Genomic DNA, 16374 nt, shown 5'->3' on the forward strand with positions numbered 1-16374 from the left:
GTGCTGCCTCAGACTGCAGGGACCCAGGAGCTAAACCAAGACAGAGGGATACAGCAGCTCCCATGGTCTATGGACACAGGAGAAACAAGATGCACAGGGAGAGAGATGTTTTTATTAGTCCAGCTGATATAGCTAAAAAAAAAAAACTTTACAAGTTTTCAGGCACCTCCTTCCATTAGATAATTGCTGTGAGCATAGTAACGATGCTGTGCTGAGGAGAGGCATCACTAAATGAACACTCTCTGATTACAAGAGGCAGCACCGACTATTTGCCAAGCATCAGTGAACAGTAACAGGAAACACAGCAAGGGGCATCTAAGGAATATACAGAACCAACCGGTTGTCTCTTGCACCATTTTCCCTTCCCTGCTCTCACTAGCCTCATACAGAAAAATCCCTGTGCTGATTATCTTAAAGACAGGAACATGTCCCAGCACAGAACAAACTTCTTAAATGTGATCCCCTCTCTCCCACCTAGTTAAATTTGAATAATGTAGAAAGCTATATTTAAAAAAATATGAAACGACTCATCCAAGATGTTCACTCAGCATTTCCCTCACCAAAATGTAATTATCTTACCCCAAGCCAGCTGAAGCCATCACTTCAGCTAAGTGACAGCCTGCAATCACAGCCTTATAAATACCACAGCCTCGACAAAAGAAAGCTGCAGTTATCTCCCCCAGCCTATATAAAGCTGCGTGCTGTGAAGCTATGTATCAACCTTTCATCACGCTCCCTCGCTAAAAGCCAGGTTTTAGCAAGGAGTAGAGCTGTTGAGTAGGTGCTATCTGCTTCCTAGGTTGCATGAGCTGAAAAACCTGCTGTTGCTAAGGTTCTAATGCTCCTACCTATCAATACCTCCAGAAAAATGTTGCTCTGGTAGGTTAATAAGGTGATGCTTCCACACAGCCTGACTACATCCATTCTGGAGAACAGAGGTACTTGAGAGAACACTGAGCTCACAAGAAAAGCCTTACAAACCAGACACACTTCGGAAAAAACCCAACTACTTAACATGTTTTAATTGACTATACTGCTTGTTCTCAGGTTCACAGGCCAGCAAGTCAGCTGATGAGATCTACAGTTATCTGATAGCTTCCCATCACTGGCAGCTCACAGCCCCCACCTCTACCCCCACTGAGCTGAAACCACTTGGGGAGAAGCGTGGGCTTCATCTAAGTTTCACTTTCCTCCTTACCCCCATAAGAGCAATTAGCTGCTTAGCCCAACCCTCTGCACCTCTCTAGGTTAGATATTATCTCCCCACAAATTAGCTTAGTGTTGAGTATTATTACAGGCCAAAGCTTGACCCTAGAGCATTGCCCTGCAGCCCCACGAGGACTCATCTCAGACAGGAACCCTTCATACCCACATCTGTCTCCCCTCCCTTCCAGGAGCCAGCCTGGCCTGCTGCAGTCAGAATAATGAGCTTACATATGCCATGAGCAGATGCACAAGTCTTAGAAGTAGGGCATGTTTGGAGTGACTCACATTTAACACTCGTTCTCAAGTTTACAGCAATTACAATCAAGTTAAAGATTCACTTTTGATACTCCTTTCACCATACTCCAACTCCCTTAGACTAGAGCAGTCAGGAAGATGCAGTAGCACACAAAACCAACCCAGCACAACTAAGAAACACAAGTCACTTAAATCTCAAAAGATGTTCAGTTAACACTTCTAAGACATCTCAAGCCAAAACAATAGTTTATTTCATTTTCAGCAACATCTCAACCATCAAAAAAATAAACTCTAACACAGATGGATGGAAGACTTCTCTACAGTGTAACTAAGTGGGCTCTGAGCCCAGGGGGTTGAATTGGAGTGACATTTTATTATTCAACCAATAAGTTAGGAAACATGAGAATAAAGTGCTTTATTTCTGATCTGGCATGAGGTCATCAATGGACTGGCCATTTTCAAGGCGTTTTTCCATTTCAATGAGCAGCTTCACACCATCCACCACCATCTGCACCAGCTCCACCTCAGAGAAGCCAAGACGATCAGCATTGGAGACATCGAACACTCCTCCAACAGCAGCAGTGTCCACACCACCTGAAGCAAGAGATTTAGTTAGTGCCCCAACCACTGCTAGAGCAGGCAAGCCCACCTTTCTCCCCTCACCAGCCTGAGGTGGGAACACAGCAAAACGATCATAGAATCATCAGGTTGGAAAAGACCCACCGGATCATCAAGTCCAACCATTCCTATGATGATTTACAAGCTGCCACTGTGCCTCCTCCTACATGCAGGAAGGTAAAGCTGCCAACATGAGCCACTGAGCCTGCCATTAGGCCAATTCTTTATTCTTTAACCCCTGCGCAGTCCAACCTGTGGTCAAGTTTTCCCTGCAGCGATTTCCTAGCCAGAAGTTAAATCACTATCCTCCACCTCTGCTTCCAACAGGAACAGCTGCCACCAGGCCCACCTTATCTGGTGCTAAGAATGCCACACAGGCCGTACCTAGACAGCCAGACACAGCAAGGTATAAGCAGCACACTTGCATCCCCCCCAGCTTCCCCAAGATACAATTTTAAGGCTTGGTTCTCTCCATATGCTCTACATGGATACCTTCCAAATGGTCTGACAGGCACTGTCAGTGTGAACCAAGACACAGCTCTGGCTGTTAGCCAGGCTCCTGCCTGTGTCTTAGGGCAGCCTGGCTAAGCTATCATCACTATCACCTCTCACCTGTGCCTCGCTTCTGCAGCCGAAGCTTCTTGAGGACTTCTCCAAACTTCTCATGTTTCCCAAGGTTCGGTAGCTTGATGTGCACACCAGCACGGAGCCCTGTTCCGAGGTTCGATGGGCAGGTCAGGATGTAGCCCAAATGTGGATTCCACATGAACTCATAGTTCTTGGACTTGAAGAGAGTTTCTATCTATAAATAGAGAGAATGGATGTTTAGAGATTGTTCTCCGCCCGAAGGATGTAGGTCATCCATTAGTGCTCATTTACAGCTCCAGTCACATAGGAACAGCCACAACAGTTTCAACAACTATTTAAGTCAACCACATAAGCCCCTTCCATTTGGGAAAGAGGGCCACCAACAAGGGGGTTTTAAGGCTTTAATCTTGCTTCTAGCAGTGAGACAGGCTAAGTTTAAACTACACTGTGAAATCCAAAGTCAATATCTGTTGGGAAGCTTTATTTAGTACATGTCAAGCTGGCACATCTGGTAAGATTAGGAAGGGGCTGGTAAGCCTCAAGTTTGCATCAAGATAAGAAACAGCAAAAAAGCATTCAGCCTAGAAACTTCAGTCCAGCTTTACATATCCACATTCAAGTGATTTCTCCACCCACCTAGGGTCTCTCAATGCTTTATAGAACCACGCAGAAATCCCTTAAGTGCAGTTTGGATGCCTGGATAAGGGTGCCACTGAGGACATTCTAGACTCCGCAGCCACAATGCTTTGTCAATACAGGCATTTCTGAGTCCTGACATCTCATCAGGGTGTTCCAAGACCCACACCATGAAGCACCAACATGCAGGATTCCAAGGGGACTTCAAAGAGTTCGCATTCTCAGCTCTAACCAGAGAAACACACACTATCTGAACCCACGGCTCAGGCAATATTGATTTACCTTTGTTAGCCCAGTACAGAAGCGGGTGAACACTTCCTTCATGTTTCCACCCTTCTGCATGGAAATAACTCTAAGGTGATCCTCCTCATTGATCCAGACAAGGAAGGTCTTGTTATCATTGTGCCTAGGAGAAAAATGCAAACAATTTGCTGTCTGTCCCAATGGACACTTGCAAGATATTTGTAGTAGCACCAAATTATTCAGCACTGTAGCTTTTATTTTGAGAGGCTCACTTATCTACTACTTCAACAAAATTAATCTTACTACTCCTGTCCACGCAGGACCTAACAGAACTCAGTTTTTACGTTACTCTTTTCAAGAGGGAGTTTGAATTAGCCTTTATCTACACAGGTCAGAATAACATGACATTAGCCAGTCTTACAGGATCAAAACCCCAAATCCAGTCATCCCCCCAGCTCACTTGTGGCCAGAGTTTACAAGTTTAAGAGACTAAGAGATTCCACCTGTTCAGCAGCCCACTGAAGTGATCAGTACAGACTTTGAGGCAGCCCTGTGCAGTGATGTTTATAATGACACCATCTTGACAACATAAAATGTGTTTTATAAGAACTTTGTCAGATTCATTAAACTATACTTTGTACCTTATCAGAGAGCTAACACCACCAATGGGCCGCTCTTGTCCTGGCTTGCAGCTGGCAGCAAGAACTACAACCAATATTTATCATGCTCATAATTTCTCATCTTGATTAGGATCAAGAATTAACTAGTACCTGAGGAAAGTTATTTATGCAGACAACACTGAGACTTCACATTTCAAGCCTGTAGATTAGTCATGCTCAGATGACAGCACTATCTAGTGCCGGCAATCTGCAGGTAGATGATGCAATCTTAAAGGTGACCTACAGAAACAAAGTGTGCTTCCTCTGCATTGTACTGAAGCAGCTACAGTAATAAGATCAGAGTATTCCAGCCAATAAAAACCTAGCCAGTAGCTTATAAGGGAGCAAGTTAATTAAGCTGCAGAAGTTCTTGGGATGCAGAGTTTTATGTAGGTGACCTTCATCCAGAATCCTTCCATTCTGCACCTCTGCATCAGTCAACTCATGTCACAAAGCCTCTAGAGGCAGGAGGGAAAAACCTTACCACCGGTATAGGTAAAGCCATATTGGTCCAGCATCAGCAAGTTTCTGCAAGCAGAAGCTACGAGACTACAGTGGAGCAACTGTGCCTCCAGAATCAAGTTTAAGCTAAGCCAATGCTACAGTTTGTTACCACAAGCTCCTCTGAGGTTGCTGGGACAGAAGCTAGATATGGTGACACATCTACTCTTTTACTTTCATCAAGCTGCCTGGTGCTTCACAAGCCTGTGCTGGACAGGTAAGCTCTGGTTACAGGCTAACCAAGCTGCCTTGTCCCCACCATTCCAATGTGATGCACAGTAACACTTGTCCAAACTCTGCTGATTTAGATGCACCTTCCCCAGAGTACACCAGACAAGTTTCTTATTAGATTCCATAAGCTGCCGTTTCACCCAACAATACGAGCCACAGCTCAAACTGCAAGTTTCTTTTTTTTTTGGCAGGGACCTTGTAGGACTCCTCCCTTCCACACATACTTACCAGATCCCCCGGGCATCAGGCCAGTCTCGTGCCATCCCTGATGCCAACAGAAGAGGAGAAACTGGCTTGTCAAACAAGAAGTGATCATCAATCAGCTGCTGCTGCTCTGCATCAGTCATGTTCCTCAGCGCATAGTACTTCCCCTTGAGATCTCCTTCCAGACTACCGAGAGCTGAAACAGAGTAATTTCTAGGATGGGACCAAAGATGCTAGACATTCCCAGCCCTTCAGAGACCACACACAAAGCACGGCAATGCCTGATCTGCTGGGTTTGGTTCCTCCCTCGCTTTCATCTGCAATGGCAATGCCTCTGCAGCATTACAGAACTTAAGGCAGTAAGCATCAGATGATTTGTCTGCACCTTCCAGGCTTATACAAGTAGCCTTTGTTCCCTTATATGCAGTAAAGAATCTTTTCTCCTGCTTAACTGGAGAAGCAAAGTGCTTTCTTCCAAGGAGGATCAAGGTCATTAATACAACAAACAGCATTATTCCAGTCAAGGACTATTACCCTGCCCTTGAGACATTTTGAAACAGCTACACTCTTTCCACAACGGCACCTTGAGTGCATCCTTCCCTCTCGCTTAATGGAGCTGGGAGGCAAGAGAAAAAACTGCAGTTCAGGAATTCCACTGAAAACTCACGCTTACTCTAGTCAACTGCACATTTGGAGCAAGACAGCACCTCTATGCAAGCTGAGCATTAATGAAAGTTAATTAAAAGCAGCCACAAAATCCTGCAACTATGACTCAAGCCCTGGAGTTGCTACATACCTGTTATATTTCAAGTTTGAGCCTCCATGAACCACCCTCTTTCCCCATAAACATGGAAAGAAGTTTTCAAGATCAGCAAAGGTCAACTTAACACAGCCCAGTTTCCCTCCGACATGTGCTCTTGCTCTCAGCTACAAGCTGCAATGCTGAGGCAGCTGTAACATAACAAGCCTTTTTCAGGCAAGGCTCCACATTCAGACCAAGTCTTGAGAGAGGCAGCTTTTGCCAACTGCCCCGATTTTCAAACTGCAAAGAACACCTCTTGTGCAAAAGACATCAGTGGTTTCCCCCATGCACCCAGTTCTCACTTTACCTTCAACAGAGAGCTTTTCAATAGCCCTCCTCTCTCCTCGACTACAGTGCGGGGGAAGACAGAATCCACGGATGCTTCTACCAGTTCTGACACGGGAACTTAGCACATAATTGGGATCCAGGTCATCACCTCCCTACAAGATTAGGAAACCAGTGAGTATAACCCTGTTGATGAGATACCTGCCCTAAATACACATAGCTCCCACATATTTAAGCATGGACATTACGCTGGAGATATTGACTACTTGGCCTGCATACCAGTGTCTTACTTCAGGACAGTATTCTTGGCTAGCCAATCACAATGGCATTAGGAATTCTCAAGAACCTACAATAACATTTGAAATCCATAAAATGCACAGAAATTCTTACTCCTAGCCATAGCAATATCTGTTCTGTAGGATGACAGCACCAGCTATTTTTAGACCCAAGACCAGAGAGAAGAAAGCGTTAAGTTTTACGACAGTCCTCAATTCCTAAGACAGCATTGTTAACCTCAACTACTACAGTTCACAGAAATACACATTTGGCACAAACCATGCTGCAGCAGCACATGAAGCGAGCTCCTGCTGCATGCCAGCTGCCTCATTCTACCCCTCCCACTGACATCCTGTAGCAGCCTCTTAAGTTTGACAGCACTGGACACACAGCCTGTGGGTCTGTGCTGGGTCAAAGCGAGGGGACAGAGCCTGAGTAATCGTTTTAGGCAGCTGCCAACAACTTTACCCAGTCCTCGGACTGGCAGTACCAGTAATTGATCAGAAGTTTATACCTGCAGGTTACCAGGGTTCAGGTCGGTCTTGTGCTGATCGGTTGGTTTGTAGCCACCATGTCTGTCTTCAATAACTGGATCAAAGAGTTCCTTAAACACGTCATAGCATTCTTCATCACCAGCTACGCATCCTACTGTCATTATGAAGGGATGGCCTGGAGTGGTAATAAAGTCAGAAGAGCTAAGTTTGGGTGACGTTCGGCTGTTCTCCAGTGCAGCACTAAACAGGCAAGTTCTTTAGTGGTAGTTTTAGTCACTTAGAAATGCATTCTTATATAGAAAACATTTGGAGAGACCCTACATTTTATACTTCATCCAGTTAGTCAAACGCAGCACTATGGAAACCCATAGCTGTTGCCATTAAACCACCCGTTTGCCAAGCTCTGTTTAGAACAAATATGCACAGCACATCCATTTTCAGCAGCCAATTTAGACCACCGGATAGAACTTTACATCTAAGCAATCACGCTTTGCTGTAAGCAAGCATGCTTTGCTTTCTGTTCCTTCTGCTACAGGCAGAGCTGCATTTCTGCTCATAAATACACAAGACTAGTTTTAAGTCATCATATTCAGAAGCACCAGTTACTCCAGCTGGTTCACACAGAATATTCTCAACACATTTTACCAGGATTATCAACCCCAGTCTGAATGACATCATCCAGGGTGAAGCCACTGGGCGTGACTCTGTCTCTCAGTTTCTTGTACAAATCCAGGGTTAGAACTTTGGCCATGTGGTTGTTGTGGGTGCTCAGGTCCGGGTACTCCTCCTCGGGAGACAGTCTCTGATTATTTAGTTGGGCCATTTTGATATTGCTAGAGTAAAAATAAACACTGTAATGTTAACATGCAAAGACATCTGCTCCCCCTTTTTCATAGAAGTGCTAGAGAACATCACATAACCAGTCTGGAATTGCCATGTAAGCCCACATTTTTTTTTTCTCCCCCTGGTTGTGTTATAATTAGAATGCACTCCCTTTAGCGTTGGTTTTTTTTTTTTGTGCAGATTTAAAGTATTTAGCAGAGCAGTTACATAATTGAAGTGTAACTGGGAATGTCGGATCACAACAAGGAACACGGCTTGATGGAACAAGGCCTGCTTTAACACTGCCAGGCACTCATAGCCACCTCTCAACGTTTTATAAGAGCTCAAGAGCCTTGGGTCCTGTGGTCAAGAAGCACTTCCAGTAAGGAGGGAGAACAGATTGTTACACAGACCTAACAGTCCCCAGCCGTTACCTGGGTTGTCAACCCCAGTCTGGATGACATCATCCAGGGTAAATCCACTGGCGGTCTGTTTATCCCTCAACTTCTTGTACATGTCCGGGGTCAGCACCTTGGCCATGTGATTGTTGTGAACGCTCAAGTCGGGGAACTCATCATCAGCAGAGTACTTCATCTTCAGGAGGTTGTGGCTGTTTGAGAAGGGCATGGCTGTCCCTACCGCAGTCACTAGGGGAGAGAGAGGGGACGCCCATCACAGAGGGCTTGGGGCATCCGCACTGCCGGGGCGGGGAGAGCCCGGGCAAGGTCACCTTGGCTGCAGCTCCACCCATGCCCTTCACACCTTTGCTGACTGCTCTTCCGCAAGAGCAAGGAAGGAGGGAAGAATAAAACAGCTGTTCACCTCCAACCAGCCTCGTCCTTAAGCATTGCCGGGAGAGGGGATGTGCCCAAGGGTGCAGGGTGATGGCAGCACCGGGTGGGCCCCATGGGGCGGGGTGGGGGTGGGGGAGGCCAGGGGGCTTGCTGTGAGGGCCAGGGGGCAAGCTGCAAGCTAGGGACGGGACGGGGTGGGGGGGCAGAGGAGAAGCCAGGGGGCGAGCTGGAGCAGGGGGAGAAGGAGAAGCCAGAGGGCAAGCCGGGGGAGTTGGGGACAGGGTAAAGGAGAAGCCAGAGGGCGAGCTGGGGGATTGGGAAAGGGGAGGAGAAGCCAGAGGGCGAGCTGGGGGATTGGGAAGGGTGGAAGGAGAAGCCAGAGGGCGAGCTGAGGGAGTTGGGGATGAGGGGTAAGGGGAAGCTAAGGGGCGAGCTGGGGGATTGGGAAAGGGGAGAAGGAGAAGCCAGAGGGCGAGCTGGGGGAGTGGGAGGGGGGACAAGGAGAAGCCAGGCGGCGAGCTGGGGGATTGGGAAGGAGGAGAAGGACAAGCCAGGCGGCGAGCTGGGGGATTGGGAAGGGGGAGAAGGACAAGCCAGGCGGCGAGCTGGGGGACTGGGAAGGGGGAGAAGGACAAGCCAGGCGGCGAGCTAGGGGATTGGGAAGGGGGAGAAGGAGAAGCCAGGCGGCGAGCTGGGGGAGTTAGGAAGCCACGGAGAGAGCAGGAGCGGGCTGGGTCCGGGCCGCAGGTGAGCGGCGCCGCCCCGCGATGCCCCGGGCTCCACCCGGTGTGCGAGGGGCTCGGGAACAGGCGGCTACTCGGGAGCGCCGGGGAGCAGCCGGCGAGCCATTCTCCAACAGACGGCTCCCCCGGGGAGGGGACCTGGCTGGGGCGAGCATATGTAACTACCCTGCTAAATACCGGGTTAATCTGGTTTTAGGGCGGGCTGGGTGCACACCTGCGCCGAGCCCCCCGCTCCCCTCCCTCCGCGCGAGCGGCTCCACCCCACGCAAAAAGAGAAAGAAATATAAATATATCTACGCGCTTAGACATCCCTTATAGGGCGAGCCGCCGCCCCGCACTCACCGCGCGCTCCGCCTCAGCCCCGCTCGCACCGCCGCCCTGCCCGGACTGGAGCCGCCGAGCGGCCGCCGCGCCCCTTTTATACGGAGCGCGCGCGCGCCGCCATTGGCCGCTATTTATAGCCCATTCATTCCACTGGGAGAGGGGCCGCGGGGCGGGGCCAGCGCCCCCGCCGCCGGGCCGCGCGCGGGCTCGCCGCCATCTTGCGCGGCGTGGGGTCGCGCGCGCGGGGTCCCGGGCGGGGCGTGACCCCGCGGTGACCCCGCGGCGGGGCGGGGGCGAAAGCGAAAGCCACGGAGGGAGCTGGGAGCTTCTCCCAAGGGACAGGGGACAGGGCACCGGGGAATGGCCTCAAGCTCCGCTGGGGGGGTCGGGCTGGACATCAGGAAAAAAAAAGGTCACGGATAGGGTCATCGGACACTGGCACAGGCTGCCCAGGGGGGTGGTTGAGTCCCCGTCCCTGCAGGTGTTTAAAAGATGAGTAGACGAGGTGCTGAGGGGCACGGTTTAGTGGCAGACAGGAATGGTTGGACTCGATGATCCAAGAGGTCTTTTCCAATCTAGTGATTCTGGGTGGAAGTGTCGATCTGCTGGAGGGTTGGGAGGCTCTGCAAAGGGACCTGAACAGGCTGGACCGCTGGGCAGAGTCCAACGGCATGAGGTTTAACAAGGCCAAATGCCGGGTCCTGCACTTGGGGCACAACAACCCTGTGCAGTGCTACAGACTAGGAGAAGTCTGTCTAGAAAGATGCCTGGAGGAGAGGGACCTGGGGGTGTTGGTTGACAGCGACTGAACATGAGCCAGCAGTGGCCGAGGTGGCCACTTGGCTTGGCCACAGGCATCTTGGCTTGGATCAGAAATGGTGTGACCAGCAGGTCCAGGGAGCTTATTCTCCCTCTGTACTCGGCACTGGTGAGACTGCACCTCAAATATTGTGTTTGGTTCTGGGCCCCTCACCACAAGAAGGATGTTGAGGCTCTGGAGCGAGTCCAGAGAAGAGCAACAAAGCTGGTGAAGGGGCTGGAGAACAGGCCTTATGAGGAACGGCTGAGAGAGCTGGGGTTGTTTAGCCTGGAGGAGGCTGAGGGGAGACCTCATTGCTCTCTACAACTACCTGAAAGGAGGTTGTAGAGGGGGCTGGCCTCTTCTCCCAAGTGACAGGGGACAGGACAAGAGAAAATGGCCTCAAGCTCTGCCAGGGGAGGTTCAGCCTTGACATCAGGAAAAAATTTTTCATGAAAAGGGTCATTGGGCACTGGAACAGGCTGCCCAGGGAGGTGGTTGAGTCACCTTCCCTGGAGGTGTTTAAGGCACAGGTGGATGAGGTGCTAAGGGGCATGGTTTAGTGTTTGATAGGAATGGTTGGACTCGATAATCCTGGAGGTCCTTTCCAACCTAGTGATTCTATGATTCTATGACACAAGTGACAAACCAGACCAAGCTGGCCAGGCAGTAACTGTGGATTCCACAGGAGAAGGGCCCTGTGCTTTGCCCCAGTGCCTGCAACACTGTGGGCTTCTTCTATAATTTGGTTTGGAGGACAGCGAGTTGATTGTGTGAGGCACAGCGAGTCTCCTGCTCTTGTCATGTGCCAAAAAAAACCCCATCTTAAGTTTTATTGGCGAGTGGCTAGTTTCCCGCTGAAGGCACAAAAGCTGTGATGGGAGCCATCTAATTCTCACCTGAAATTCATGAGAACAGTGACTTCCATTGGTCTTTTTGTAAGAACACAAGCAGGTCCTAAAATTAAGATGCAGCTGAGAATCTCACTGTTGGCAGAAATAATGTAAATCATAGAACCATAGAACGGTTTGGGTTGTTAAGGGACCTTAAAAATCACCCAGTTCCAACCCCGCTTCCATAGGCGGGGATGGATGTGATCTGACTTTCACCTTCACATAATACTTTCTTCACCTTCCTCTGACGTGTATTTCTCACAGCAGAATCCACATTTATCGTGCTATCCAAACAGAGCATGTATCTACCCATGCAAAAGCAGATCTGAGCCATAGAGTTCCTTCCTTCAACGTGAGTTTATAATTTCAGGAGCCATCAGCTGGATTTTTTTCCCCACCATGGCTCTTTCAGCACCACAACCAGTACCCTCACCCCGACAATGGGAAGCACGTGCGCACTACCAAACTGCCTGGGATTTAAAAATAATGATATACATATAGAGGAAATAATTACAAAATAAAAACCATGGGCTGCTTCAAATAAAAATGTGTTGTGTTTGGCTGCCAGCCAGATTTCCGAGTTATTCCAGGTCTGATAGACTGAGATGCTGAGTACACGGATCTCTAGCAGAAGCCAAGGGCTCAGCGCCTGTGTAAGTCTAGTCTCTTATCTCCTGGATCAAAGAAAAAATCCTCTTTCCAGGTTTCCTCTGCCTTTTTGACCTCACAACATCTTCTCCTATGTTTTACTAGCTTCACAGAAGGCTCAGGCTTCAGAATAGTGTAAATTGCAAGTAACACCATTGTTCAGCAAGTATTAAATGAATGTAAGTGTAAAATCATACCCGGAGTCCTCAAAATAAATGTAATTTTGGAGTATTACTTCAGCTGCAAAGATAGTTCTGACTGTGGATGTTTTTAATGTGAATTGCTCAGGTTTTATTTTCAATTTAGAACAGAAGAAATAAAACTACGAACAATTTCTTACATTACACCCTTTTTTTGCAGTGTTTCTCTTAAAAAATAAATAAAATAAATATCAGGGTAGGTACTGAAGGCTCCTTTTGTCTTATTTCACAATCTATTACTACACGAACAGAGAAGCAACCAACTGTTCCACGCTATAAATGTGCTGTAGCCAAGGTCACCCCAAGAACCAAAATCAAAGGATTCGTTTCTGTTCATCGGACATGCTCTTTCCCTCCCAGTCTTGCAGAACAGGGAATACCAGTCATTATTATAAGGTGGTAGTAGTCTTAGTGTGCCATTCACTATAGCACTTCTGGTATAGACACCTCCCCTTCATAAAGCTTTTGTCTGAAAAGAAGACACGGGAAGAGAGTCACAGGCGCAAAGCAATCAAAATACATCCAATTTACATGTTTAATCAACAGGGTACCCTCTACCCTCTTCCCCTCACCACTGTTTGACAAATTCCTGGCATGCAGTAAGTCAGAAGTGGCTGTTACCGCACTGTGCTTTACTCAGACAGCGTTGTAAGATTTGTTGAAAGCTGTGTATAAATTGGATCCTACCTTTGTTAGAGCATCCCAGCCCAGCTTCCCTAGTGACTTAATTACAGATGCTATGCCGTGTGTCAACAGCCTCTGATCAACCATTTTATCTAGCTCATCTGCTGAGAGAATACTTTCTTTGGATAAGCCTGGATGGCCTGTTAGACTGCGATAAAGGCACCAATACTTACTTTCCATGCTGGGATGGTATCTTAGTGCATATTGACTTACACACTACGTTGCTGTTCTGCATCTCAGGATAGAAAGGTGGGATGATTACTCTGGAGATCTCTGCATTGGGCTTTAGCCATGAAGAATTAAAGGAAGTTAATCATGGGCCATGCAGCTGACTTCCTAAGAGGCTTAAGTATAAATGTTGTGCAGTGTACAAATGCAGGAGGAGATGGGTGTTAGCTAGTGAACGTGTGTTCTGAAATCACTCACGTGAACGTAAGATGAACCTGAAGAATTAGGGGATAAACATCTTCTTGAAAATCTAGAAGAATATTCCAAATTCAGAAATAGCAAGAGAAAAGTGGTTTGCTACATACAACTGAGTTGTTTCCAATTCCTAATTGACAACTGAACAGCACCTGAAAATGTAACATAACACTCACGTACGAGCGGATTAAAGGAACTGGTTGTAGATGCATCTGCTAAACTTCCCAAACGAAACCTCTCTTCCCATTTACATCTATTGCTTAAAATGTATTTGCCTAGTTATTATCCTCAGAGCATTTTCTCACACTGCTTAGGCAGTCTGTTGAAATGTACTGATCATTTCCAGTGAGCTGAGCGCCTGTAGAAACTAGAAGTTGCCGAGCATCTTGATCTTGCAGCCAGGCCCATAGTGATCTGAACAGCAGTTCATCGTGGAAAAGAAAGGCTGTAAGAACATAAACAATGACAAAGATAACCAATGGCACTAAAAATGACAGGAAAAAAAGAAACAACAAGGTAGGCGCAAATCTAAAGGCACAGTAGAGCCACGATTGCCAGTCAGAAAAACAGCTGAGTAGGAGTTAGCAGTTTAAGAAACCTCTGGAACCGCATACATTATGTTTAGATTAGATGGAGGAGAGTTTCATAACTAAATAACAAAGACTGCTGCAATTATGCTAGGGGCATCTCAATAGAGTAACAGAAAACGCGTTCTCACTGATGGCAATGGGCAAAAATTCCCTTATACTAGATGCAATCACATTCATTACAAAATAAATCATAAATTGTCATCTAAACAGTTCTCCGTTACAGCGTCCACGGTGTGGATGACTTTTTCTCCACTATTGTGCATTACAGGTCACTGGTGAACGAGGCACGGTGCAGAGCGGTATCTGATGGAGCCAGGATGTTACTTGCACGTTCCAGGGCAATTCATGCGTGTCCTGCTGTGCCCTCACACCTCCGCAGAAGATGAGGCGATGCTCTCCTCCATCCCTGTGCCACCACAGCACCACTTGAGTCCTCCACACGAGATATGAGTGGGAGTTGGCACCGTGCCATTTGGGGTTTAGAGAATGATCATGCTCCTTCTGAGCCCACATTCTGGTTTCTCCCACAGCTTTATGAAGCCCTCAAGGCTGGTCAGGTTGAGCCGTGTTTCCCTAGGGGATGCAGGCAGAACTTTCTGGAAGCTCATTGCTCCGGGCGAGGGAGCAAAGGCTGAGGCATTCCATGGGGAAAAGTGGCTCCACACACACCCCCTCGATGGGAGAACATGAGCTCCCACTGGGATAGGTCCCCATCGGTGACCTGCCACCCATGGGTGCCCATCCCCTCCTTGAGGGGCCGTGGCAGGGCTGGGATGGGGGATCGGGATCGGAGGGGGATGCTTAAAGATGAAGGAGGATTGGAGGTGGACAACTCTCATTCTTCCCTCCTTCCTGGTTCCTGTGGAAGAGCAGCCAACGAAGGTGTGAGGGGCACGGGTGGAGGGGATGGAGATGGGGCTGAACGGAGAGAGCCGGGGCGGAGGGGCTGGGGGCCAAGGAGTCGGGTGGGAAGGGCTGGGATGGAGGGAGCGGAGGGAGTTGGGGCTGAGGGGCTGAACTTGGGGAGCTGGGTGGAGGGAACTGAAGGGCTGGAGGTGGGGGGCTGCGTGGAGGAGCTGGAGCTGGGGGGTTGGGGCTGAGGGGTTGAAGTTGCGGCTGAGGGGCTGAAGTTAGGGAGCTGAGTGGAAGGAACTGAGGGGCTGGAGCTATGGCTGAGGGAGCTGGGGCGGAGGGAGCAGGCGCTGAGGGAACTGAGGGGCTGGTGGAGGAGCGGGGGCTAGAACGGAGGGGCTGGAGGGCTGAGCCGAGGGGCGGCGCGAACGGAGGGGCTGAAGCACGGGGGGGCGGGCGCTGCGGGGCGGGGGCGCGGAGCGGGTTCGCCGGGCCGGGGGGCGGGGGCGGGCGCGTCACGGCTGCGACGGGCGCTGCGCGGGGCCCGGCGGGCGCAGGTACCGGGGCGGGGGGAGGGCCGACCGGGCCGCCTCGTGTGGCCGCGGAGGGTTCCGGAGCTGCCGGGACAGCGTCTGGGGGTGGGGGAGGGAGCGCAGGACCGTAAAATAGAATCATACGATAGTTTGGGTTGGAAGGGACCTTAAAGCCCATCCAGTTCCAACCCCCACCAGACCGGGCTGCCCAAGCCCCCATCCAACCTGGCCTTGAACACCTGCAGGGATGGGGCAGCCACAGCTTCCCTGGGCAACCTGTGCCAGGGCCTCACCGCCCTCGTGGTGAAGAAATTCTTCCTTATGTCTAGTCTAAATCTACCCCTCTCCAGTTTATACCCATTGCCCCTCGTCCTGTCAACACAAGCCTTTGTAAAAGTCCCTCCCCAGCTTTCCTGCAGCCCCCTTCAGGTACAGGAAGGTCGCTATAAGATCTCCCCAGAGGCGTCTCCAGGCTCAGCCTGGCCTCGTGTGGGAGGTGCTCCAGCCCTGGGATCATCTTTGTAGCCTCCTCTGGACCCGTTCCAACAGTTTAAAACCATTACTCCTTGTCTTGTCACAATAGGCCTTGTGAAGAAGCCTGTCCCCATCTTCCTGGAGCCTTCTCCAGGCTGAACAACCCCAGCTCTCAGTCTGTGCTCACAGGAGAGGTGCTCCAGCCAGCGAATGGTTTTTGTGTCCCTCCTGTGGACCTGCTCTAACAGCTCCATGGCCTTGCTGTGCTGAGGGTTCCATCTGGGGAGGTTTGATTTGCAAGGGAACACCCGGGGCGCTGAGTTGAGGTGCTGCAGTCATGGGGAATGAAAAATTGAAGACAGCCCACAGCAAAGTCCTAACCTCTTGCCACAAGCCATTGCCTCACCTCCCATTCCAACTCCACGGCACCGTGTAGCAAAAGTAATAATACTCACCCAGGACATCTCTGTGCTGCCCAGAGAGTAAAGGAGACTGAGGTAATAGCAGTGTGTGCGGCCCTGCATTGGTAGGGAGTGAATATTTATTTAAAATGAGTGTTTCTATATCACTCTGTTCCTTGGCGTAGGGTGAGGCAAA

At 49.4% G+C, this 16374-nt stretch overlaps 1 protein-coding gene across 2 annotated transcripts; it reads right to left on the reverse strand.

Annotated features, from left to right (window-relative positions):
- Positions 1-1690: 1690 nt before the first annotated feature.
- On the reverse strand, positions 1691-8504 carry CKB (creatine kinase B). 2 transcript variants are annotated; one of them, XM_069858923.1, is made up of 8 exons: positions 8255-8394; positions 7644-7831; positions 7019-7173; positions 6251-6383; positions 5166-5337; positions 3586-3709; positions 2692-2881; positions 1691-2055 (listed from the first exon to the last, which is right to left on the reverse strand). In XM_069858923.1, exons 2-8 carry the CDS (start codon positions 7819-7821, stop codon positions 1877-1879), a joined length of 1131 nt encoding a protein of 376 aa, XP_069715024.1. In that variant the 5' UTR covers positions 7822-7831; positions 8255-8394; the 3' UTR covers positions 1691-1876. The 2 variants fall into 2 exon arrangements, with proteins under 2 accessions (XP_069715024.1, XP_069715022.1); XM_069858921.1 differs by lacking the exon at positions 7644-7831 and having other exon boundaries at positions 8255-8504.
- Between the last annotated feature and the right edge of the window lie 7870 nt (positions 8505-16374).

Source organism: Phaenicophaeus curvirostris, chromosome 5, assembly GCF_032191515.1.
Source record: "Phaenicophaeus curvirostris isolate KB17595 chromosome 5, BPBGC_Pcur_1.0, whole genome shotgun sequence".
Lineage (NCBI taxonomy): Eukaryota > Metazoa > Chordata > Aves > Cuculiformes > Cuculidae > Phaenicophaeus > Phaenicophaeus curvirostris.